This window comes from Pagrus major, chromosome 8 (genome assembly GCF_040436345.1).
Source record: "Pagrus major chromosome 8, Pma_NU_1.0".
Classification (NCBI taxonomy): domain Eukaryota; kingdom Metazoa; phylum Chordata; class Actinopteri; order Spariformes; family Sparidae; genus Pagrus; species Pagrus major.
This window is the reverse complement of record NC_133222.1, coordinates 5,332,427-5,360,247: the sequence shown is the minus strand read 5'-3', so window position 1 is coordinate 5,360,247 and position 27,821 is coordinate 5,332,427. Positions and strand designations below refer to the sequence as shown.

The following is a 27,821-nucleotide window of genomic DNA, read 5'->3' as shown; positions in this document are numbered from 1 at the left end:
ACATGCCCGCGCTTGTGCTCCGGGAAAAGGGACACCAGCCTTGCTGCTGCAGACGGAGTCAGTAAATACAGTCACCCAACACTACTAAAAAGCAACACACATCAGACAGAATTTCAGCAATGCACTTAAGCCTTCTTCATTTCCTACGTCTAGACCTTGGAAGTCTTACTGCTACTCAGCTTTAAAGTGAAATTGAAGGGAAGCAGCTAAGGTGATGTATGTTTTTTATAGACAAGCATTACAGAACACATTGAAAGTATCCTCTTTTCACCTGTCTTTACTTGTTTGTTTTTAATAAGCCTATTTTGTATCCCTCACTATCTGCATTTCTGGGAAACAGTGTTCAATTTGCAATGACTAATTTGTTTCTAACATCTCTTAACGGCAGATGGAGAAAAAACACACCTCCACAAGGACCCACTCTTTTGTCAACCATGTTAGAAAAACATGCTCGGCCATGCACCGCTACACAAACCATTTCTTGATATTCTAGGACCTGCTAAATGCTTTTCTACTCGTGATCAACCCGGGGATTTTTCGTTTCCTCTGCACTGCCTCTGCTATCAATCTGCATTGCAGAATCAAACACAGGCAGGGAATTGAACAAATTATTCGGCTGATGGCAAAAAAGACCAAAACATCCAACTTTGCAAATCAGAAGTGAAGGCTACACGAGCAATAAGACCACATCAGAATGATTTCAACAGCCTGTCTACGAGAATTCGTCTCCCGTCTATTCCAGCATGTTGGTAGATATTCAAAGATATAGCAGTGGGGAAGGGTTTTGTGCAGCTTTAGTATGTCGCTCTTCAAGCTATAAAACAGCACGAATATCAGCATGAAGATAACAGTTTCGGAGCTCCAGGCATCTCAAGCATACATTAGTGGACCTCTAGTTTACAGGGTGTAATTGAGTATTCTTGTCTATGGTTGTCTCTTCGACTCAGGCAATTTAGCATGCCAGCATGTTGCAATAAAAATGACCCAATTAATTTGATTAGGAAACTAAGGTTCAAGATACAGAGTGTGAAAACATGAGTCGCATGGTAAAGAGTGTGGGGGGATGCTAATGAGGAATAATTTAATGAGGGAGATGTGTGTAAAGGAGTTTGTGTGCATGCGTGTTACATTTGGTTTAACAAAAGCATTGGGCAAGGATGAAACAAGCAGCTGACTTTATTGTGCCCCGGGTGTTCGTCGGAAAATGATGAAATATTTAGCAGCAGAAATTGAAATAATGTTAGTCTTTAAGAATACAAAGCAGGAGTTTGAACTATTTAATACTGACACAAGGTAACAACATCAAATGTGTCTTGAATGAGCTTATCCCATCTGTTACTGAAGATGACGGCGAGATATGGTTCAAAGCTCGAAATAAAGTCAGTAAGTGTGAGAAGATTTTCAGTCATAGTTTCAGGTATGGGTTAAATTTGAATATAAATGGAGATGTATACATGAAATGAAGGAAAATGCCTTTGTACTCGTAGATCTAACAGACATTAATTTAAAATCAAGGCAACGTCTAAAAATGTTATTTACTAAATGCACTGAAGGTCATGTTGTTTCAAATATTGATTATTTATTTAAAATATTCTTTTATAAAAAACAATTTTATGGTAAAGGAGGAGAAAATTTTTGCGAGGTCTGAAGCTGTTATACAGTGCCGTCTATACGTCGTAGGACTGTCTCACATTTTTGTTGTTTTGACTCTGTTCCAGCACATTTGACAATCCACTGTCATTGTTTGAACACACTCAGTGATATATTATGTAACATTTCCGCTATAAAATGTCAAAAAAATGACTTTATTCTGTTGAGTAGTTTATTTACAGTATCCCCAATATTTCCAGCAATGTTCAAACCCAGAGAAATCAATAGCTTTACTCAAGGTGATGGCAGTGTTTCACTGAATCGCCTGTAGATACAACTTCTGAAGAAATACCAGATAAACCGTCAGAGAGTGAGGAAGGTAGTCAGCGAACGTGACAAAACATAACTTTACCTCGTCTGTGAACATTCATGTTGAGTCACATGAATAGATTTTCATCAGCTGTGGGTGTTGTTTAACCTTGAAGGCAACAGCTCCTGTAGTCCCACGCTACTTAAGGCAACATCTTTTTTTTGTTTTGTTTTGCTTGAGATACGCCTGGCAGCAAAAATACATACTGTGGGTTTAAATATGAGGGCCTTAAAAAACTGGGTCTATGACTAACAAACATCCTTTCTCAATCTTTATCTTCACTTCTGGCTTGTTTCAGGGGCTTTTTGCCTTCAGTGTGGTTATCAGCAGTGAAACACATGATCAGTCTAGCCAGACTAGACTGATCATGTGCTTGGGGCACAAATAGATGCCTTGTCCTCAAGTTAAATTTTGGACATTTGTCCTTAAATTGGGGGTGTGGAGATGGCAATGAGTCACACACTGTTAATCCAACATGGACGGGACAGCATTTTACCCAGACAGACAATTTATTCCCACAGTTGTACTTTGGTTTTAAACATAACGTGTCGGAGTAAAGAGCCAAAACTGTGACAGGGAATGTGCTGATAATACTTGATGCTTTCTGTGATCCACAATGACCTCATGGTGATCATAAATTAGAGATGGAATTTAAAAAAAAAAAAAAAAAAAACGTGGGTGAATGTTTTGCACAAATTTGGGCAAAGTGGGTTCAGGCGAGTTCGCCCCCCTCCAACTCCATCCCTGCCCGCCTCTGCCTCATTGACACGGATTCAGCTTGGTGAACAGGCGCAAAATAATTTGTTTAAAATGGTGACATTATTTCCAGAGTATTTCTGCCCAAGGTATCAATTATCATAATGACTGCCTTTGCTAATACCACACAATCCTCTCACATCTCTCTCTCTCTCTCTCTCTCTCTCTCACACACACACACACACACACACACACACACACACACACACACACACACACACACACACACACACACACACAAAACGCAGCGCGGTGCACTTGCTCCGCTCCTCTCTGAACCCTCCTTCCCACGATCCGCCCACCATCTCGGGACTGGAGTCACGTGTCTCACCGCCTAGTGTCTCTCTGCGAGCCGACACCACCACAAATCAAAACTCACACAGCGCCCGGTGGAGAGAGAGGGAGAGAGAGAGAGGAGAGGATGAGAAACGGAGAGGTGGACACGGACAGAAAGCACCTACGACGCCAGTGGGCTATAATGGAGGACGTTCACTAGCGGATATCGGCCGTGGTGATCCGAAATGCTCCTTCTTGTTTCCCGCAAAGGACGGATATGACAAGGCGTCTGTGCAGGACGGGAGATGAGATTCACACTGTTCCGGAGACCCTCTTCCTCCTGTGATCTCAAACAGTCCGCCTGGGAGCCGTGGGGCGCACAGCTCACAGCCGCTCCAGCTCAACTGTGGATTGAAGACATTTGGCTCTTTCTGTGTCTTATTTAACCTGCTTGAGCTCTGCAGGTCCCCGGAGGGAAGGGTGGTCTCACCATGAGGGCTGTTTCGGCAAACTTATTCGCTCTCCTTTTCCTGTGCGCCCTTGCAAGTGTTTTCTACGTCTGGAGCGCGCTGGAGACCCGTTTGGAGCGACACAAACGGAGGTTCTCAGCACCGGGCGGAGGGTCTTTTCACCAGGGTCTCCCAGCGGACCTCTCTGCCAAAACTTTCCGGGTTTTGCTCGCTGTCCCAGCGGCACAAAGACCCCACTTGGGGGGCAGACTTGAGGCTCGCAACCTCACCGATCAAGCCGTCTCTGCAGGAAGTCGAGATTACCATGTGAATGGGGATAACAAGAGGTCAGCGCAGCGGGAGGGCCCGGTCAAGTTAGGCTCCCCGGTGGAGGATGGGATATATTGGAGTGAAGGGCTGGAGGATCTCCTTCGTGTGGGCTTCACGGAGGAATACGCTCGGGCATGGCGAGAGAGAGCCAGGACAAACCGGATAGTGAGCCTGGAGCCGGGATGCGGCAGGATATCTAATCAGCTCGCTACTTTTGCAGATGGGACCAAAGCGTGCGTGCGTTACGGAATAAACGCGGATCAGGTGCAAGGAGAAACTTTGACGTATTACCTTGCCAGTTTGTTAGGCATCACAAACGTGCCCCCTCTAATATTGTCCCAGGTGAACGGTGACAGTGAGCAATGGGCAGCTGTGAGGACGCGGATAGATGGTTTGCAGTGGAGCGATCGGGCCGTGGTTTCTCTCACCGACTGGGTCTCCAATCTGACCGGGGTGGTCACACCTGCGCCGCTCCGACAGGAGAGCAGCGGGCTGCATCCTGTGCTCAAGGAGCTGTGGAACAAGACGACGCCGGAGCTGCTGGAGCTGATGCAGTGGAGCGACCTGATCATATTCGACTACCTGACTGCAAACTTCGACAGACTCGTCAGCAATCTGTTCAGCCTGCAGTGGGATTCGCGCGTAATGGAGAGGGACACTAACAACCTCCTGAAAACACCCCGCGGTGACCTTGTATTCATAGACAACGAGGCCGGACTCGTGCACGGCTTTCGGGTGTTGAACATGTGGGAGAAATATCACAGCACAGTACTGAACTCTGTGTGCATGTTCAGAAAGAGGACCACGCAGCGCGTGGCGGAGCTGCACAGGCGCAGAGACTCCAGGAAAAGGCTGCTGGAGCTCTACAGGGACAGCGAGCCTTTGTCCCCGGAATTAGGATTTCTCTCAGACGAGCATGCTGGTGTTCTCCAGGACAGGATAGACAGATTATACAGACACATTCTACATTGCAAAGGGAAGTACAGCCAGCTGTGAACATTCAGCACGCACAGGTGACGGATTTGCTGCCTGCACGGTATAATGAGCTCTGCGAACACGGCTGGCACACCTGTGCTAAACTGATGCGCATTACACAAAACTGTCTTGGACATCCAGCTGAACTACCTCTTGTGAATAGAATGTGTTGCCTACTTTATAAATAATTTGACACATGTTTATAAGCTCCCTGATGAGATTTTCACTGTATGCCTCACAGAGAGGAATGATTAAGGCCAGTTTATCCTGTCCTTCACTCCACTGAATCTCACCCGAGTAGGATTAATTGTAAAGAGTAGGCTATGTTCGTGACTGGGGTTAACATAATGAAGCCCTTCATGTGTGTGTCTGGATTCTTGCCTTGTGTCTTGCCTAAGCCTTAACATAATCTGACTCTTGAATACTGTATTTCTGTTGACATCTGGCTCCCTTTTTTATAGAAAATGTTTGCACAGTACATCGTCATAGCTGCACCTGCACTCTTGTAAATGTGTTTGGATTGCATATTCAGCCTTAAAGTCACAGGTGTATCATATCCATTGTACATGTTGTAAGTACATTGTAAATATTGTCTGTCAACCTGTTTCGGGAGTTTGACGCTCCGCTAATTTAACATGCATTGTAACATTCCAAAATCTCTTGTCCTTTTTGATAAATTCACTGTAATTTAATTTAACTGTTGTCAGACTTTGTGTTTTAAATGCAGTTTGTGCTTAATTGCCTGATTAGAGTGCATCAAATATTTACCTAGTCTGTGTAGTGCGCTGGGATTTTTCAAGCCTCTGTGCTCGCCATTTACAGTGCTCTCATTGTGCTGTCGAAAAATCTTGCACTGGCACAATGTTCCCCAGGAGCCATACTGTCAGCCACAGGCACGCTACAACAGGAATCTCTAATCCCCGTTATAATCTCCCCCAGAATGATGAACTGAAGGAGACAACTGACATCATCTGACATCCTTTGAAAGAGGGGCTTTACTGTTCCCTAACTATATCAAAACTTCCTCCTTTCTCAGAGGACAGATTACAGGATGTTCATCACTCTAGCAATATAAACGGTGAACCTACAGCCATGGCAGGACGGCTTATTGGTTCAAGCTGTTCAGCTGAAAAGTAAGAAAACTCCTTTTGTGGGTTCATGTGCTGCTGAGAAGCCAAGCCTACAATTAATGAGCGCTTTGCTCTCAGAGGAGAGCCTCGTTTACAGAGTTTTCAAATGTTGACTTTGTACCTGTGAAAGGTTTCCAAGAGAAAAAGGACATGCATGGTCAGCCGTGCTATTTTTCCTTCCACTGTATCCCACATCAGTCTTTAATTTGACTCTTTTGGAAGCATCTTCTCCTTGTTAGTTCCACTATGGGCCCCAGCTCTGTGTCTGATTTCTGGTTCTAGACTTACGAGCACATCAGAGAGAAAGTACGATCGATCTTTTGAAGGCTTAATTCTTTCCAGCCTCTCATTATCTGCACCTCATCTGGTTTCTTTTACAAGTTTTTTTTTTTTTTTTTTATAATATACATGGCCAACTCCAGGGCAAACCACCGCTGTTTGACTGTGCATCTCCATAGAGTGGGATGAGTGTCTCTTGTTCAAATTAGGGCCTGATTTGTACTCGCATTTCGTTTCATGGCTTACCACACGTGTGTCAGTATCAGTGATTTATGCTTCACCCTGTCAGGTCACTACATAGCAGCGGAGAAGCAGCAGAGGGTTAAGCAGGTGTAACTGAAGGCTTTTTCCAGACTAGCTGCCTGCTGCAGCTCTAATAGGAACTTGGGGATCAATATGTGCACTGACTGTTGCATAGGGGAAAGGAGGCCATGTTAATGTGCCGGGTGTGGGGTTAGTATGTGAACATGTGTGTTCCTGGGAGGGGGGGTGGGGTTGCAGCTGGGCATCGTGCTCTAAGCATGTCTATTAATGCCGCAAAGAGATTTACGACGGCCTGCGGACACCAAGGATTAAATACAATGCTGAACCGAGGTCTGTGGGCTCACAAACCTTCCTCCTTTCCTGCCTCAAACAATTTCCCACCCTCTGTGTTTCACCCAATTCCCGCCTCTTTCTGCAGCTCATCTGTCTTCACTGTTAACATCACTGTCTACTTCATTTGTTAGCTAAATGGAAAATGAAAGTTTCATTTCCCTAATTAGTTTTTTTGCATTTCTTCGCAAAAGAAACCAATTTTTAGCGAGGGACCATGCCAGCTGTAATCACACCAACGGTGGATATCAAAGAGGGTGTTGAATCACTCTTTAACTGTTCACATATGTTCCTCCCTCATGCTTTCCGCCTGGCTTATTTCAGATCACCACACAAACTTCTTCAAGTCCTGCCATGATTTTTCACCCAGAGGCAACAAAATCCTCATGCACATAAATTTGCGACATGGTCTAATGGATGACACTCGCCGGAGCTCGTGGCACCAGTGCAGTGTGTTATTATTCAGCATGGCAGTTAGTTATGCCCTCCTACGTGCCAGCATTGTGTGGTTCCATCCAGATGTGCTTGTTTTCTGTATGAGTAGGATGAACCACAGACTCAGACAGTCATGCAGCCGGGGGCCCACAGCAGGCCCGAGCAAAGACCCCAGGTACTCGAGCTGATCTTCTTCTTCTTTGTTCACATTGCGAACATTCCAGAGGAGCTGAGGGAGGATCATCTCCATGGACACACAAGTGCGCGCAGACACTTCTCAGGCAGGGGAGTGGAAGGAGTCCCAGCTGTGTACATAAACCGTTGGCTGAGATTTGATTTCTGTTTTAAAAACAGAAATAATCTCTGGATTTATCGGAAGGTCATATTAAAAGGAAGCTATTAATATTAAAGCAACATTGTGAAGGAACAGTTCAGAACAAGAACAGACATTTTTCAGAAATGCTTATTACTGTAACTTTGGGAGATTTAGATGAGAAGATCAATACCACTCTCATGCCTGTCCAATCAATACAACGCTACAGCCAGCAGCTGGTTAGCTAAAAACAGCTATTCTACCAGCACCTCTGAAACTCACTGATTCCCACTTTCTATCTTGTATCCTAATTGTTTAATGGAAACATAAACCGACATGTTCCCTCGTTACAATGCAATGTTCTGCTGGGAAACTTTGGATCCTAACATTCATGTGAACCCACCCATCCAAACACTGTTGCACCCCCTCATGGCAACAGCACTCACCGACGGCACCCTGCCACACCACAAAAACTGCCCAGAAATGCCCCGAAGAACATGACATAGTGCTTCGAAAATCCCCAGATGTCGATCAGATCACGCATCTGTGGGACTTGCCTGAACAAGTCACATCCAAAAAAACTAATCGGCATGATTTAAAGTATAAAAGGCAGATTGCTTTGGATACAAAACTGGAAGTAACACCAGGTGACTAATTGACTTAGGCTGTCCCTTTGCCTGTGGGCCTGCCATGTGTGAGTGGATGGACATTAGTGGCATTCTTTCAAGGCTACGCAGTCCAGGGAACTTCCTGTGCATGACTGAATGATTTCATTATGAAACACAGCACATACTATGGGGAGAGTCACTTAGTCACAGCTGAGTGGATACGGGCCATGAAGGGTGAACTGGGGGGCCTAGGCTACGACTGGAGGGGCTTTGGCAGTGTACGGGCTGGACGGCCAGGTTGTGGTGTGCCTGGAGAGCTGGCACAAAGCCTGGCTTTGTCCAAACCAGGGGTGAAAGCATAGGGTCAGGGCATTCTTCCTCAAGACAATGAAGAAGGTAATGAGTGACAGAGACAAGCGGGAAAAGAGCTGCACATGCCTCTTTTACTAAGTGTAGCGATTTCCCCTGTTTTCATCCCAGCACGTGTATGTCGAAATTCATTAAAGTCAAATCTGATGTTATTACTGGCAAGTTTTCCTGGATGTTACGATCCACAGGTGTGAATTTTGGATTGTAGTCACATTTCATCACACGCTGCAAGTTAAACAAGTGTATGCCCCTAGACATCATCACCACGAGGGACACTCAGCTTTGTTCTCTGCCATATGGTTGTACTTTTAAAGTCAGCTGTGATAGAAACAAAAAGTGTTTGAAAAATCAGAGTGAATCAGAGAGACGAGGGTGTGTGCAAGAACATGTACAGTAATACTCCATGCCAGATTTCTGCTTTGCCATTACCTTAAACTGCTAGGGCCAACGACTTCTGCCAATCATGTCTTCCACCGTTACACTTGTATCATTGAGTGGGGAAATGGTTTGCGTAAGAGTTTTGTCAGAGTAAATCATACAAGGGAGCAGAGTAGACTCGACTGGACATCTGTCCAGCTGTTTTCCACTCTCTCGGGGCTGCCAGGCTTACAGATTATTAAAAAAAATGATATCCCTCCTGTACTTTTAGATTACAAAAGTCTGTTACTTTCATCCCACTTGTTTGTTTTTATACTTTGTCATGACTACCAGCGAGCCCTATCTTTGATGTCTTTTATGCTGACAGAAAATATATGACAACACAGATATATGATGTTGTTACATTCCTCGTCGTTTTATGTTATTATTAGGTTTGCAGCAATAATATAGTCTGGAGTATGTGCACAAATAGACCTAGATATCTGCATATAATCCATTAAACTGTTTTTGAAAGAAGAACTGTTTAACCTCAATTTGGATTCTCTCTATTTTCCTGTAATACGATTTACTTCATGCCAGTCATAGCATACATAAAATAAATCCTGATTAATTTCGACGCTTAATTCCATCCTATTTGTTATGCTGCGTCCCTCAAGCTATGTCTCCAAAATGTCAGACTATATTCAGCAGAATGTCATAAGCCTCTTCTGATTTTTCTATAAAGCATTTGCATTTCATATCATTGCGAGAACAGGTCTACTTTCATGTTTCAGAATGTGAAAGAAACCTGTCTTTTACAGGTTAACACAGCTACATGCTGTGATGCTGTGACTGAAGTGAGTGCGTAATGACAGCTCTCCATACACCAACAGTACTTTTAGATGAAAGGCTTCACTGCTGCTAGTAAGTAAAAGAAGCAAATGAAAATCTAGTAAAAGAGCTCAATTGTCCTTTATTCCGCCATTGTAGCATGTCTTAAAACTCTGTTTTGTTTTGCATCAAAGATTACGCAGGCATGACATTAACTCCCTTGTAAGGACCTTGTTGTGTTCAGATGTTTTGCCTTGCTTTCCCCTCCTTACTTGAACTGAAATGCCGCTCAGCATTTGATTGGCATGCTTGATGGATTTTGATATTCCTCTGGGAGATGCCTGTTGATGCCTCAGTGCAGCCAGGGGACCTGTTTCAAGTACATGCCGTTTCGCTCATTTGCATCTGGATTCATCTCTATGTAAATGTGAATTAGTATGCTTATGGAAATGTGTTCTGTCTTTTGCTGGAAAGAATAACTGATCGCAATCATGGGGAGATAATCTATCATTTTGTCGTTGAATGCTTTCTCATGGCCACCTGCACCTAGCGGAGATTGTGGCCATAATTAAGATATTTTTATGCAAATGTAGTGAGTGGAGGTTATAAATCAGCCCCAATGCCAGAAAGAGTTAATTGGTCCCAATAAGCCAGTTGGACATATGGTTATGCCTGCCTAGCAAGACTGAAGGGATGGCTTTTCTAATTCTGAAAACAACTCAGAATTTAATAACTCACACATTTCATTATTTATATTTTAATAAAAAAGCATTTATTAAAGCTAACTCCAACTAAACAGCATTCAGATATCTGTCCATTCTCATACTTGTGCTCTGTGTTTTCAGTGTGCTGTGACTGTGTCATAAGGGCTTTGTCCTCTCCATGCCTGAAGTACAAAGCGAATCGATACACAGAAGGGCGAGAGGACAACGTGCGACACTTGATGACAAAATACCTACAACCTGCTGAAACAGCACATTCCTTCCTGCTGGCTGACCACTTGTTTTCTGAATGTTAGCGCTGCCTGGAGGCTAACCTCCTACTGACTACTGTGACCCGCATGTGGTCACAGTCGTCGTTTTGAATTATAGCACCCATTGGCTGCACCAGTCCTCAGTAATTTGGTCATTTCTATGTAAATTGCACTTTGTGCCACCATTGAGGCCTGTTGTACCACACAAATGCTCCGGCTTGCCTCGCTCCATAATGGTACACTGTTACGGTGAAATGATTAAAGTTAACTGTGAGAAAATGTCATGACAGTCAATCAGTTAAGTAGACAGGTCGGCGGGAGTATAGATAGAAAAGGAGGGCACTCAGGCATGCAGCGATGAAGATGGGCATAAGAGGCAGGCAGTCGATTTGGGTTGCGTCCAGGTGCTGGCCTCTCTCTTTAGCGGGGGGAAGAGGAAAGAGCTCACTGGAGACAAACATTACGGGGTTTATGGCTGACTCTGCAGTATTGGTGTCATTTGAACAAGATTGGACATGCCTTAGTGAAGGTGAGATAGGACTGCCTAGTATAGGAGCCAGCAGAAAAGGGCAATGTATAAAAAAAAACATGACACAATTCCATAAATATCAGTTAATGAAGCTTATGTGATTTCATGGCAATTCTACTTCAGGATTTAAAAACTTAGTTACAAATCTTGGCAGCAATGCAATCCAGGCAATCTCAGCTCTCGCAGGCATTATTATCCCCTCTGTCCTTGACAACAATATCATCTGATGTTACTGCTACCTTGAATTACCCTGAGGTAATTAATTTCCTTATGTATAGTATTTGGACTGTTCTCAAAGGAATCTCCCATTTTTGAAGTTTTCATTCAAAGCAAAAAGAGCAGTCTTGTCAGCAGTGTTTTGGTTCCGTTGCCGTTTTTGAAAACAGCGGCAGAGTTATTCAGTCCTACACTACACTACGTTCTGCTATAAATATATTTTCTACATTCTGGCTCTGTTGTCTCAGCCATGTTTGTTGCTTGTGTCATTATCAGAAGTACCCTGATATACTGTATCTGCCTCAAAACCCGATGGGATTGATGATTTACGGATTTGTGGTTGGGTTATTTTTGTTGTTAAAAAGTTTTAAAAAGAGGGTCAAAGGCATATGGTTAGCACTGAGTTGAAATACTGCTTGGTAGCGTAGAAACCTTAGTTAAAGATACGTTTTTTTAACACTAGTAGCACTATGGACCAATGTATTTACATGCGAGTCCCCATTTTGTTTTTGACTTCCATGTGCATGCACTAGCACACAAGGAAAGCATTACAAATTCCTGGCACCAGTTTCACACTATTCCACTGATTGACAGTGTCTGGCGGCAATGTGCAAAAAAGGGTACCAATGCGCAACAACAAAGGCAGAGAGAAAAAGACTGCAAGCTGGCAAATACGGACGTAAGCAAAGCAAGATTTAAAATATTCAAACAGTTGGATTTGCAAATGTTTTACGGGGAAGGAAACGCACTCAACACGTCTGTTGCGCTTCACAGATTCACACAAAGAGTTATGGTGAGAGGCAATGAATGTACACACAACTCTGATTACAAGGAAACTCCACAACACACCTTAAAATTATTCAATTCTAGCCATCGGGCAATGAAAATTACTTGAGAGAAGAACCTTAACATGTTACATTTGTGTTGTTTATGTCTATACCACTTAAAGATGAGCCAGAGAAGGAATCAAATGCCTGTGTGCTACAGGCACAAATTGAAAAAAACGGAAGAACTTTTTTGGTATCCAGTTCTCTTTATACGTCTATGATCAATGGGAAGACTGCAGCAAATCTGCTATAAACTGGAAAGAAACAGTGGACAATGGGGATAACAAAAACTGCAGACATGTTGTTTTCCTCATCTTTTACAATGACATTTTAATTATATGTTATTATGTAGGTTTTAAAGATATTCCCCATCTCAAAGACATTCCTTTTATGTCACACCTGTAACCTGACTCACCTCAAATAACAACTCTGAGACATCCAGGCCTCCCACGCCAGCAGCCACAGCAATTATCCTCTGACACGACTGCAGGGTGAGGCTTAGTGTCTCGCACTTCACGGCACCCTCGCATTACCCCAACCAAAGGGGAAACAATACAGGGTGTAGTGGTTCACTTCCTTCCACATTGAGTGGCAATTCAAGCCGCAAACCTTTGTGTTTTTCACCTTAAACGTTTCATAGCACGCATCCTTTGGCTACAAAACTGAAATGCTGAATGTGGGTGGTTTCAATATCCTCTCAATAAAAACAGAGCACTTGACAGACAGGGCGGGGGTTACAGGAAATTCAGAAGGCCATATCATTTTGTGAATCAGCAAGCTGAATCCAACAAAACAAAACAGCTTTGTTATACTGATGTGTCGGCTGTCCTTGTCTTGGATTTATAAGGTCTCCCCGCTTCTCTCTTTTTCTCTGTCAGCCTTTTCGCCTAATTCACATTAACTTCTCATCCTATTTCTTCACATCTACTTGGCTTGTGCAAATATTGCCATTGCGAGATCCTGCAAGCATTGATTGATTGCGGGTGGGGCTAATCATCCGGGCTAGTCGCAAAGACATCTTCCACAAAATCAATGCCACTGAAAGAGAAAGTAAATCTTTGTAGGGTCCCACAATCTTTCGTAATATAGCAATGTCTACCACAAGGGGAAAATCTACTATATCCTCTCATTTTGTGTCCTTTCATTTTTTCCTACTTCTTCGATTTTTTTTTTGAACCACCTCATTTATTCCATATCATTTATCCTTTAAAAATGAAAAGAGGGGTTTTTATTGGACACTTGGGGTTAGAAATATATCATTGAGTTCTGCTAATACGACTCAATATTAATGGCAAAATTGATGGCCTCCCATCAGGAAATGGAAAGGTACGGTGATTGACTGTGAGATGGACTAAGACTGAAAACAGACATCTCCTGCAAGGGCAAAGAGAGTGCAACTGAGTGATTTATACATTTATGTGTTGCAGTTTATGTTCCTCCTGCCATGCCAGTCATGTGTGGAGGTAACCGGGAGCTATAAACATGTCGTCTTTCTGGCTTTATTCCAGACACTTAAACACACACGACATACAGTACTAGAACAGTTGATCAATTGACTTAATTCATTGTCAGCAATTTTTATAATGGATTAATCATGTAAGTCTTGTTTTATATTTTAGATTGTATATTGAATATCTTTGGGACTGTTGGTCAGACAAAACAAGTAATTCCAAGATGTCATCTTGGGCTCTGGGAAATTGGCCTATCACTAAACCCCTCCCCCAACAACATCTATCCAATCATAGCTTAGCAACCACAACTAGGCACAGCAGAACTGTCAAGCCTTGGATTTCTCCACGTGTCAAAACTGGGTGTGCACGAGGCTATCATAACAGCTATGCAAGCACAACTGAAATTAATGGATTAACCAGTGTGTTTATCTGCTCCAGCGTGTGCTGCAAATGCTAGCATGTCTGGTTTAGTAGCTTGCCTCCCCCATTGTTAACTTAGCATAACTGCAAAGTTCAAGCACATCATTTACTTTGTCAGGCTACAGGTTGCATTTAAAACAGCCCCATTCTAGACTTGAACATCTGCTGTTTAGTGTTTGCCGTGTGTTCAGGGTAACATTAGCAGATCTGTCCTGCTCTTTATTAGTCAGACTCACTGGATGCAGACTGTAGTATTAGCCTGAAATCGATCGCCTGTATCAAGTGGCATTCTCCTCCCCTTCCACTATCTGCGTGTTAGTGTTTTCAAAATCCCTGTCACTACAGACAACTACAACAACAACCACCAAGCTGTTATCTTTTCTTGTGCAAGGATTAAGGCAGGATCCAGACATGATTTTAAAGGAGCACCATCGCTGCATTCTGGCCTTTGTGCCATCCAAGACAATCGTGATTGATTGAAGAAATACATACAAGCCAGAGCATTTTTCCTCCCACAACAGAATGACAATGGGTGCAGCTACACCCCTCCCCAGCAGTGACACAGCGATGAGGAGATAAGTTTTGGCTCTGTAACACTAGGTCGTTATGCATTCCAACAACCCCATCCAACATCAACCGAGATAGAGTTCCACTGTTACGTAATAAACATTGAACATGAATGCATGAAGTTTACAAAATACAAGCGATTATGTAAGCTAAGCAGCCAAACAGGGTTATGTCAGACAGAAATTACAGTCTCAACTCACAATGTTCTTTATCATACTCATAATACTAGGTCCAAACAGTCCTACAGCGCAATATAAGCAATGCTGTTTTCTTATTTCTTGGTCTTCTGCATGATTCATCAGCTGGTGAGGAAGGTATGCTTTATTGTCCTTTAGCACTATAACATGTTTATAGCCATCAAGTGCATATTTAAGACTCTTTTACAGGAATCTAATTCTTAAACAAGTCAGCTCTAAAATTAACTTAATTAGCTGTTTAATAATATAATAATATTGTAGTATGCCACAGCTGAATTGTAAATCTGCAATTGTCATCACTGTAAACTTGCTGTATAAGAATGGAAAGCTGGAAATTGTGATGGGCATTGTTCGTTGTTTTCTCACATTTTATAGACTAAACAATAGATTGATTGCTCACAAATTAATGGAAAGAATTAATCAGTGATGAAAACAACAGTTACAGCGACATTAAACACAAATATGTGCTCAGCATATAGCAGGAGACAAGGACACGCACCTGGTGCACACACTCAAACAATCCTCTGCTCTCATTGACAGACAAACAAATGGAGGGCAGTGTAGTGACTCTGCCAGGACAGGGACGGGCCGTTGGGTGACTTTGAGCGTGCAGGCTAAAAGAATGTGCGCATGCTGTGCAGTAAAGACAGAGTCAGGCCAGGCCGCGACCCCAGCCATGTTCTGTTTTTATAACCCTCAGCCTTTTCAAAAACAGCCCTCTCTCTGCCATCCCCGAATTCTCTGCCATTTCTTCCCATCTGAAGTTGCCGCTGGACTGTATCACATGCTCGCGTTCCCATCTGCTAAAGACAATACGTGTGTGCGGGTGCCTGCATGCCGTCAGCAGGCTTGTATTGCATGCTTATTCTGTAATTCAAAGGCAAATTATCCACACCTAGGATAGTTGACCACCAGAACTAATCCATCAGCTTTGTTGGCTGTCAACATGTTACTCTCCATAGGTTTAAGGACCTGAAACCCACCCTCCTTCCCCCTTCCTGTCCCCCCTCTACCCCTCCCAGGTGTTCCCATAACTCACCGGGCCTCAAATCCCACTCGGGCATTCCTGAACTTCAGAGGCACATCGGCAGATGAGAGCCCGGATTTATGGCTTGCTGACGGACAGTGGAGGGGGGGAGCGGAGCGGCGGGTGGGAAGGTGATAGGGTCCGCTTCAAAGAGGAGGAAGAGTTTGTTGTTGTTCTCTCATACGCTCACTGGTGCGCACATATGCACAACTCTCTCTCCCCCTCCGTGCCTCTGACAGCTGGAGAGCTCACTCACTGGTTTACACACAGTCTCTCACACACATATTTTAGCTTTGATTTATTTTTTTTGAAACCCATATGACCGGATATATGTGGCGGTTCGCAACTTTGAAGTCGGCCTCACTTATTCTCACACATCGACAGACACACAGAGCTATTAAAGATGTGATTTAGCCATTTATTTTCCATAATATCAAAGGTGACCCTTCAAAGATTGCCTCCAAGCTTTTTTTCTTCATTGCACCTGCATAAAATATTCCTCTTATTGTTAAATACCACCTCCCTCTGAGCTATTAGAATTTGTTTTTGTGACTTTGCATATGAAATCATAGGTCACGAACGAAAGAGCGAGAGTGCGGACGTGTGCATCGATCTATATTTGTATATGTGTGAGTGTGTTTTTTCCTATCCAGCTAGTGTTATAATGCAGGGACCAACGGTGTGTAAGGTTGATGGATGTGTGGAGTGGTGTCGTTTCTCTGAGCCGGATGTGTAATGAGCCCTGCTTTGCTTCTGTAACATTTGGGCTGATTGATTACAAACAAAGGTCATTTAACAAGCAGGGGTGCTGCCTCTTAACAATGCTACATAGCGTCATTGATGAGATTACACATATAGTGCAAGAAAAGACACCCTGCTTTTGTCCTCGCCGCGTTGCTTGTTAGATTAAAGCTGTGCCGCTATCAAGCTTTTCCCCCGCCCACATGAGAGTAACCACCGCAGACTAGAGTAAAGCCGCGTGATGAATCACATAAAATCTTTATGCTGCGGTGCAAGAAATGCACACTTTTATAGAAAAGAGCACATGGCGCTGTATTTGTTGCTGCGGTTTAAAATGTTTTTAAATTGTCTCTCTTTCATGTACTTTTCTCATCCCCTCCGCCCTTCCTTTTCTCCTTTAACACTGACTAAGACTTTCCTCTTTGAGTTGCCCAACATTGCTCATTGTTAAGGTGGAAAGCTGATGTAACTTGTGGCTGTTATTCCCCCGTAACCAGGGCAATCCAAAAGGCTCCGGTCCTCCCGCTGCTCAATCAGACCACTGTTTGTTCACTCTCCCTTTTTCTCATGGTGTGTTCTGCCAATGAAAACCAGCCAGGCATTAATGAAAAGCAAAATCTGCATCTTTTCTCACATGCGAGTGTCAGGGGAACTTAAAAAACTGAACTCTCAGTGCTTCTACAGTCATGCGATATCCGTTTGTTTATATTTATAGAAAGAAATTCCTGTTCCCATTCAGTCTCTGTGTATGCCCACACATTGCAGGGAGCCTTTCTAACCTGCCTCATTTCAGTCATTGCAGGAGAGCTGCAAGAGCCTGATGCTAGATGTGCGTGTGTGTGTGTGTGTGTTGTGAGTGTTGTGCTGGCCCTGAAGTGACACAGCGAGGGTATAAATAGAGCAGGCCCACAGATCACTGTGCCAGACAGAATGTGGCATCTGCTGTGCTGGGAGTGCAAAGTGTTTGAGAGCCTCTAAACTCCTCTCCATTCCTCTTCCCTCCCCTCTCAGTCTCTCATCTTTCTTCCCCCTCTATAGTCACGTCTGTCGATTCCCTTCCTCACTCTCTCTCTCTCTCACCCTTTTTTTTTACCTTTGTCATCTTTCTATTTCCTCCTCCTACTATTCCCTTTTCTCCCTCCTTCAGTCCCACCCTCCCTTATTTTTCTCCCCCCTCCTCACTGCCACACATCTGCTGCCATGTGTTGAGTGTTGTGGAGCAGTCCCATTTTCAATTTAGGCTATAAGATCCTATTTCTAAACACACAGAGGAACCGGGGAGGGGATTGGGGGGTGAGGGGTATAAATAAAAATGAAGTAGGAAAAGGGAAAAGGATAGTTGGCCCTTGCGGTGGTTACCATGCGAACCCTGATTTTATACTTTCCATGGTTTACAAATTCCTCCACTGCGATGCTACACATGTTCCATGTAAAAAACAATTTAATCTCCTGGGATAACGTGGTGTACTTGCGAGGCAATCTTGAGTGGGACAGGCAACTCCGTAAGCATAGGAGATAAAAGCAAAGTCGTTGTGCTTCTCTGTAGGTTATTTCCCACCCGGAGCAGATTATCAATCCTACTGATTTAACGATTAATTTCCCTGCTCTCAGTAAAGCCATTACAAAGTGATGGTAACCCCTTTGCCCTTTTCATCTCACATGATGTAACACACTGTAGAATATTATCCAGAAATGCACATCAAATAGCACAACTCATTCACACTGTACCCCCACACTCCCCTTATACATTAACGCGGCACACTAAAGTTCAATAGAAACTGATTTCCTTCTAGCATCACTGTACTGCCTCCATTCATCTACCACTTTTTTTTATTTATTTCCCAGAAGCATACCACTTAATCTCATAATCTGCTTTTGCTGTGACTAGTGTTGTATTCTCTCAAAGACAGGGGACAAATAGACCGCACAGGCAAACGTGCACGTACACACGCACAGACGCAGTGTCAGCCAAATTAATAAGCAGCTTATCCGTCATTAGATTTCCATTTTTAAAATGATTCATCCATTCTTTCTGCTCCCCTCCCCTTTTCCTTTTCATCCCCTATCCTTCTCCTCAGCATGCCTCAACGCTCTGTGACAGGTAGTCTTCCACTTTTGTCTGCTGACTCAGCGCTATGTCCACCCTCTGGCAGTCTAGTAATTGTTTTAAGAGTTGATATTGGACACTGACAGTTGCAGTGACAGAGGGAGTTAGAGGGAGGGGCTGCCATCAGGAAGATGGGGAACTGTCCAACCGTCAGTCAGAGAATAGCGCCAGGTCATCTTGTCATCCCTTTGTTTGCTCGCAGGCAGTGTTCTCGCCTGTGAAGACGAAATTCAATCTTCCATCCTTTCATTAGCTGTTTTTCTTTGCCCTCCACATTACCCCACCCTTTCCGCCCAAACTATTCTCAGCTTCTATCATGCTCTTCTTCTTTTCTCTCTCTGTCTTCTTCTTTCTCACCACTCCATCATCAACATCAGCTACACATGCACACAAAAGATTCTCCTCCATTTTGTTGGCCTCGGGCGTAGTTGTTTGAGTGAATATTGTGTGAAACTCTTTCTCTTTTAAATCTGTAATTACCTCAGGGATTGTGCCAAATGTAGTCTCATTCCCACCCACCCCTATCCAATCTGTCAGAGAGAGGAATAAGGTTTATGTTGCCATCATTTAACTGACAGGTGCGGTGCTACCTCGACATGAATGTTAGACTGAGATCAGTGCACATAAATGACTTAGAGGGTCAGCTTCGACATGATGAGAGGTTTGTGATGTGAATGGCTTTGCTTTAAAGACCAGTTGTCAGGTTTCTGTGGGAGATGTGTTTCTTATTTCTTTTCCAAATGAGAAGTGTGTGGAAACCCTTAAATCATCATCAGCACAGTCAAAATTGTGTGAAACCCTGATTGGTTTGGAAACCAAATACAGTATTTCTTGCCTGGTTGGATCAGGCCAATTTTTAACTATTCGAACATTCCTCTGTCTTTTTCTCGCATGCTTTTCCTATCTCCCTAAACACGCTCACCTTTGAGCCATCTCTCTTTCAGCGTTTTGTAGACCCGAGTTCCAGAAAATCAAGCGTGAGCCCCAGAGGACGCCATCCCAGGGTTTTGGTTGAAGGCTTTTGGCATGGCTATTCATCCTGAGAATTTTCTAGGGCTACATCAGTGCCAGGATGCCATACGTCAAGGGCACAGAGGAGCATTGTGACCCGGCGCCCACGTTTAGGGGCCTGCTGAGAGCGACCGCAGAGGAAAACAGTGAATGTCATTGTTATATAGCGGCAATAGAGCCCTCGGATATGATGTCATGGCAGACAGTGGTCCAGCTGTGGCCAAGCAAGCATGACTGTTGAAAGGGGCCATTTATCTCAATCATTGTGTGATCACTTAATTGAGATATTTTATTTACACTACATCTTCCTCAGTTACAAAGTTTTGGATGCTGTGACCCAGTAAACATTTAAGCGGTGTGCTGCCTACTCTGCAGTATGAATCAGTGGCGAGCACACACTTGTTTGCTGCTGACGAAGCACAGATGTAGCAGGAGAATGAGCAAGTCATGAGTAAAGCCAAGACATAACAACCTAAGACAAGACACCCATTGTGTTTGGCTTAGTTTTTTCTTCCTCTGAGACAAGAGAGTATCAATCTACATCCAACAAATCTTAACCGGATTAGGGCAGGGCTACTTTATGAAACAGAAGATCTTCTGTTAACTCAAGAAATACAAATGGAGACAATTTACACTATTTATTGAGAACATTTTCTATGTGACAAGATAATTCTATTGTTCGGTGAATATTTAGTTACTAACTAGACAAAGATTAGAGATGACAGCACAGGGTTTTAATTTCATCCAGGAGGATTGAGCTATGTGCAGTTTTGCACTAATAAAGTAAAGTTTCCTGAGGTAGAAACATTTTTTTTTCCCCTCGTCCGTGCAATATGATATTTGCTTTGGTTTTTCCAAATGTTTTCCATAGTCTGCCTGCTCATATTGTAAGAACCGGGGCTCTGTATTATTTTTGTAACAGCTGGTGAAGGCCAGAAACATGAATTCACCTTCAAAAGAGACCTGACAGCAGCAGTTAATTTGTGCGAACACATATTCATATTTGGACTGCTTCAGAGTATATTCACTTTTACATGCAGCTCTGTTCTCAAAGTCCATTACCAAAATCTCTCTTTTGGGCAAAATTCCAACAGTTAGTTCAAGGATGGCCACTTCCTAAGATAAAAGCTCGACACAGATCACCTGTCCAAGCTTGCAGATTGAGTCTATTTTCTCATCTTGGGCCTACAGATGTCTCCCACTGAGGACTGCAACACGGCGTGGTCCAATCCTGACATCTGTTCTCAAAGGCACATTCCCACAATTCATTCTGTCATAAAATACAGCTACTCCAACTAAAGAATATAAAACACATGGATGTATGTAGCTCTCTAGCAAGCACTGTAGTTGTTAGACCACTGATGACATGATCTCTGCTTTCATGCTTTCACATTAAATGAAAGGACCTTTCAGACACAACACGACAGTTATTCCCAGTGGGTTGCACAATGTCACGATGGCTTTTCGCTGCATCCTGCAAAGCAGCACACAATGAACAGCGCACCGCTCAGCATTCTTGCTTCAGCATTGCGTGAGCCAGTGTAAATCGAGTTGTATCTAAAAGGCTCATAAGGGTTCAGTGCCTGCAAATAGTTGCAACAGTCACAATATAATCTGTCAAAATGGATTAAAACATAGTCAAAAAGGACATTTAACCTGTCTGTGTAAGGGAAAAGATAAATGTGTAGCACCAGAGGTGTGCCAACGCACCTAGAAACAAGATCTAATGTTGGTATTGCTGGCTGGAATTGATCTTAGCATTTACTTTATGTCAACTAATTGAAATGCAAACAAGTAGCATGATCTAAGCTTTTCATTTGAACATTCTGACACATTGAAAAGGCAATCATTGTTTCTCTCCATGAATCTATTATTTTGGTGATTGCTATAAAGCAGACACTTTTCTTTAATTTGTCTCATGTCTTATGCAGCATTGATTTATTTGTTTATTCATAGCAGTGCTTCTGAACATGATGCAATTTTTAAAAAAACTGGAAATAATAAGGTGCTGGTGTTTTCTCCTTGTCTGGCTCTTTCCACCTCCCAACTGTTGCTAAAGTAAAGCTACAGCATATGTTCAAAACAAATTTTAAAAAGTAATCCATCCATACTGCCGGAAATACTCTCCCATGTGTACCCATGAATGAAAAGGACTATTGATGTATGATACATTTCAATTTGCTTCAGGAAAACAAGCCTTAGCTTAATTGCTTCCACACACTGAACTGTGCAGCGAGAATTCAAAGTCATCATATTAGCTGTGCTGGATGTTTGGTTCTGAACAAATGTTGTTACCGCCGTCCCCTGACACCTTATTTCTGCAGCTCGGAGCAAAAGTGGGCTGTGAACCCTGCAGGAAAACAACCGGTTGCGCATGACTGCCCTACGACTAGTAGTGTAAGACAGTTTCCGTGGTTACAGAGTGTGTGTAAGAGGCCGATAAGAGCAGGGGTTGGATCAAGCAGGGCTAGGCATATAAGCCAAGGCAGTGATGGTGGATTCGCTGGTTTATCTGCCTTGTGTGTTTGTTGATACTTCATGTCTGTGTCCATCTGATACCGTGCTCTAGTGTCTAAGGAAAGCCTTATAGCTAAGAGTTTTGCTTCACTGAGACTTGAAAAATACTCAAGTGCATAGGAGCGAAGCTGGTCTAGAAATAGACTCTGCATGTTCATGCAAACACATTCACACAGCCTTACTAACACTCGACTTTGCATGCCAAACTTCAGTTCATTTCCTGTAAATCAGTTTGGAAGTTATACACCTTTTTCCCCTCTTTTAGCCAAATGGCATGAACACAAACACAAACATTCACTCACACACTTGACCTCCATGCCAAATAGGGTGAAAACTGTGGCTGCCAAAAAGGTGGGGACATTTTTGTGGACCAAGCAACCACCAAACACAGCGACCTATAGAGCTGCTGGTCGAAGCTAAAAAACAAAGTTACGTGTAGCCTACTTAGATTTTACAGATGCAATTAAAATGATTTCATCCCTAATAAACACAAATTCACATGGTTCAGATATCCCACTGACTTTCTCTGACTACTAATTCTGTCCATTTGTTTCTAGTAATCTAGTTCAAGGCAGAATCTGGGTTTACGAGAACAGACGTGAGGCAGTACTCTCCAGGGATTATTGATTAAGTGACTTATTGATTGAAGGCTGCAGCCCAAAAGCTGGATATTGATTCTGTGTGTCTAGGGAATAGAGGCGAGGGCCATAAAGAGATTTTGTAATTTATAATAGCCTTACAGAGGTTAATAGAAAGTTGTATATAATGTGGTACCATCATCTGTGACAGGCTTTAGTGCTCATTATGTCAGAATTCACCACCTTAACAGTCAATCCAAAATCACAACAGCAGCCCCTTGGAAAAGCAAGGACCAGCAAATTATCCTCAATTCAGAAAGAAAAATAAATGGCTTAAGGTTTGTCTTTCAAAAATGCTACGATTAGACACACTTCAATTTGTCAAATTAAACTCACGACTTACCCGACCAAAGTTGTAGAAGTGGCAGTGTTTTCATTCGGGAGCAAAATATGTCTTTCTCCTTGTCTAGGAAAGACAAGAAGGCAGCAGAGAGAAAGATTAGTCTAGATATGCCTTTGGCAGTAGACAGTAATGAGTTGGTGCTTTGTGTGATACATATAATAATGAATTATGGATGCATTCGTAAAAGAGCATTGATTGATTCCAACCAATGTGAAATAAAGCCTTCACAGTATCAGTTTAAAAATGGATGAACTTAGTTCTGTGACATGTGTTACAGATTTAGGGTGGTTGGAGGGTAGTAGAAATAAGGAACTTTTGAATTTGCCTTAGGTGCTCAGAAAAATAAACTGTGTATGTATGTACTCTTTTACATTTTACAGATTGTTTGACGCTTTTTTATCATGTCAATATAAGCACATTTGGCAGCAATTGATGATTATATGCTGCATGATAAAAAAAAATAGCGACTGGGATGCATGCTGGGATAGATTCCAGCCCGATGACCCAAACTAGGAATTAGCAAGAGGCAGAAAAAATTCAAAAATTCAAATTTGTATCGATGTGAACTCATAACTGTTTCCTGGACACAAGGCATTAAAGCAGTTAATTACAGTGTTGTTTACTACTTAGTGGATTACATACCATATTTCATACAGTATTAGATAATTAGATACATCATCAGTGAGGTAAATATGAGAAATACCTAGATTACATAGATTGCAACAGCGAGACAAACTACTTTGCGATTCATGAAATTGAATTTTTTACACTGATACAATAACTGATGGACGACACCAATACGATAACTGATAACTTTACATATTTGTATTTAAAAAAGAAGTACCTAACCTGTAGTTTACGCACACCTGAGTGTAAGAAAGGCTCAGGTGTAGTGAGTAAAGATGGATGATTTAATATCCCATAGCTTTAATGAGATGTGTTGTGTTAAAACTTGTATACTTTTTCCTGTCTTGCAAATTTCAGTCGTGTAGAAACCGTAGAAAAAATGTAAAAAACATCCACACCAGCGACATATTATCAACTCTATACATAAGCCATAATTCCATTATTGACTGATAGTTGATAATATAAATTTCCATTAATTGGGTCGACAATGTATCAGCACTATATACTGTATTACATCACGTACCCCTATCCAAAATGATCATAAAGTTGAGTTACGTTTAACCAATAGTCTATTAACTGACAACTAAGTGTGTCTAACATAAATATTGTATGTAATAATAATAACAATGGTGACAATAATACCAGTAAGGTAACACAGCAGACTGACACACATTTGCAAACTGAATGTGCTTAAGGTACACTTGACAATGTCTTGAACAACAGAATTTTTAGAAAATACTGCCCTGTATCACTGTCCTTCATATGTGCTTACATTGTGCAAACTGTGCTTTCTTCCCTCACCTGTATCTCACCGCTCAGCGCCTCTAATCAGTTTTGACAGCTGTCCTTCCTCTGCCTTGCCCTATAAACACCCACAAACACACACACACATACAAAACAAACATTACTAAGGAAGTGTATTACCAGGGGCCTATCTCTCAAAGCAGTATCACTAATTAATTGGCAGGTTATCTGTAAAAACCCAACAGATCTTGCCTTAGGTCTACGCTCCAGCTGAGATTTGAAGGTTCAAGTAAAGTTTAGTAAACATGTTTCATGAGACAGGTTTCAGGAATCCACAGACAGCAAAACAAAATATTGATTCTGCACAGCTATGACAGGCGGAAAGAGTTGTGGAAAAGTCAAGATCATCCGGAGAATCATCCAGAGGGCAAATAAGGAGCTGGGAGATGGACAGAATCAAATATCAACAGATAAAGGGGGGGAGAGAGAGAGGAGATCCTAACTTACTCTGAAAAGAGCTGCTTTGACAGACTGGTGCTGAAGGACATTTCATCTTGAGACCAACAACTGACCCCATGCCGATAAAACAATGTTAAAACCAAGGCATTAGGTAAGTGCTTTCTGTCTGCTCGGCCTGGCTGCCAAAGCTTCCCCCTTCACTCTTGGCTGCCATCTGTGAGAGCTTGATGTTTCTCTGTGTTGCCAACTTCCCTGCACAGGCCTTTCTGAGCTGTGGAAACACAATTTAGGTAAACAAATTTAGTTCCTATTATGTGTCAAACTTTGTTTCACTACAATCCCGGGGAAGAGAAAGAACTAATCACAGTTCCTATTAGTAGCCTCGTATTGTATTTATACCGGGCGCTTATTCTAATGAACTGCAAATCAATGAGCCTTTTAATTGTCTTCAGTTTTATGCCGTGTGCAAGATGATGCTGTCTTTTAACGTCCAGCAGAGCTGAATGCAGTGAAATATTTCAAAAGAAGTCAGGTGACCACTTAACTTTGTGTCGTGTGGTTCGATAGAATAAGATAACTCATGGTTTGATGTGATCCTGCTGTTATGGATGTGGCAATGCAATTAGTGCTCTATATTCCAACTATAACTCCCATCAAAATCTTACATCTGTTATGATTAAATGCCCTCTGAGGAACACAGTTATAGTTTTAATCGTTACATCAATATGGCTTAAGCGAGTCTCATGCCAAGGCAAATTTGATTTTGCCAGCGTATGTTTTCATCGAGTCATCCTTTCTGTTTGTTGTCTAATAATAAATCTTCTGTGGTGACACTATAACAGCAATCCTCTCCGAGAGCTCAAATCTTTGGCAAAAACAGCATGATCATCCATATCGAATGAAGGCTGGAGGCTTACTTGGAATGTGGTTTATGGTTATTTATGGTGTGCCATTCAAATCAGAGTAACAGTCAACAATGCTTTGCCAAATACTGCTTGTGTGAAGCCCAGCTCAATAGCCTCTTTAGATCTCTCTACAGAGAACAGCTTGTTTTTTCCTCATCTCTGTCTCCCTCTCCAGACTTCTAATCCTGCTCCATTGTCTCTCAGTGCCGGTTTATGGAGGGTTAGGACGTGAACAGAAGGGGAAAGCAGACATCATAATTAGAAACTCCCCATTAACACAGGGAGTTCAAATTCACAATTTGTTTATACTTCCAGCTGAACCCTTTCCTGTATTCAGATAATAAACACGTCTTTGTTTGGCCCTGTAGCTGTCACTCACTTAGCAGTAATTTATTATAAATGTATTCATGACTGATAACATGCACGTCCTTTAACAGCACTTAATAACTCACTGGGAAAATAGGATTTGCTTTTTTATTATACAAACATTGCTTTTGTTCACTTTGTCTAATTCACCAAGGAAACCATGAGAGTTTAATCTCATCTCATCCTCTGGCTGCAGATATAGAACAAATCACAATGTTTATTTACAGTAACATCTGCGTAGAAAACGACTGCATCGCACATTAGCTTACATACAATTTTATAGTCTTTATTAATGAAGCTATTTCAAAGTGTATCCATCTAAGTCATCTAAAAAGGCCTGTTCAATGCTGTCATAGCTTCTTAATAAGAAAAACTTTCACTAACGTTAGCGTGGACACCTAATTTAGTTATTTGGCTACAGACAAGTAAAATTACAGCTTAAGTTAGACCAAACTAGCAGTTAGTCTGAGATGCACTGCTGAGGAGATGCTGGTAAAGCAACACAGTACATGAAATAAGCACAGTAGAAACATCAGAAAGTTCAGACCACAATGTTTTACTATACATCTTTAAATCTTACAGTTGCAGCTGAAATAGTGACACAAATAAACAACTTTGCTGATCTCCACAGTGCAAATCAATGGCCAGTGTTCTACTGGGAAGTAACTGTCACAGTGATTCAGTCCATAAACATTATTGTTGTCACAGCTTTTGCATTGATGATTAGGTTTTAATCCCAGAAATAATCAGTTTTTAAACAGAAGACATTCTCTTAAAGTCCAATGTGGAAAATGTTTGTGTCACAACACAGGTATTAAAACTCTTGTGTCTGGATTATGAAGTGTTTTTCAAAGAAATTTTGTTTTGTTCTTCACAGGCTGAGATCAAGTCTGGTCAATTTGTTACAAAAGATACAATATATTGATGTTCTTCAAATAAAACCACAAAAAAAGCACTGTATGTCTTGTGGTTGCCTACCAGTACACAAAATCAAGACAATAAAGTAATAATTTTTATATATACAAGCGCAGTTTCTTGTGCATAATGTACACAAGAAAAGACAACCGGAATGGCTGTTGTTTGTGGTTAAAGGGGCAATATGTATTTTTGGTGAGGAAATTCACATTAAGAATTTGAATTAGGTAATAACACAAACTCAGAAAAATGTTTCTTTTCCATAACTGAATACACAAGCTGTTCTCAGAGGAAAATAATTTCCCCAGAGCACTGTTTGAAGCTAGAAAGGTGGCAGGGTGCCAAATACAAACAAAGGAAAATAATATGAAATTGTGTTGTCCTTTTAGCACAGTTTGTTCATTCAGTCATGAAAACAGACTTTGTATATTGAGTGTTTTTAGGCACAAAAAAATCCGTCAATGAAGATCTTTCTCTTGTGATTAAAATTTCTTCCTCAAATTTATGTAGTGCACCTTGAAGTGTCAAGGAAAGGCAGATAAGCAAAAACAAACAAAAGAAAAAAGAATAAAGAAGCTT

The 27,821-nt window shown here is 42.1% G+C and overlaps 1 protein-coding gene across 1 annotated transcript; it reads left to right on the top strand.

The window, feature by feature from the left end:
* Nucleotides 1-3,169: 3,169 nt before the first annotated feature.
* fjx1 (four-jointed box kinase 1) lies at nucleotides 3,170-5,443 on the top strand. The gene has a single exon (XM_073472433.1). It carries the CDS (start codon nucleotides 3,484-3,486, stop codon nucleotides 4,765-4,767), a length of 1,284 nt encoding a protein of 427 aa, XP_073328534.1. The 5' UTR covers nucleotides 3,170-3,483; the 3' UTR covers nucleotides 4,768-5,443.
* Nucleotides 5,444-27,821: the final 22,378 nt, after the last annotated feature.

What these genes read in the sequence shown, in the direction of transcription:
- fjx1 (XM_073472433.1), top strand. Translation starts at nt 3,484, where the DNA reads ATGAGGGCTGTTTCGGCAAACTTATTCGCTCTCCTTTTCCTGTGCGCC.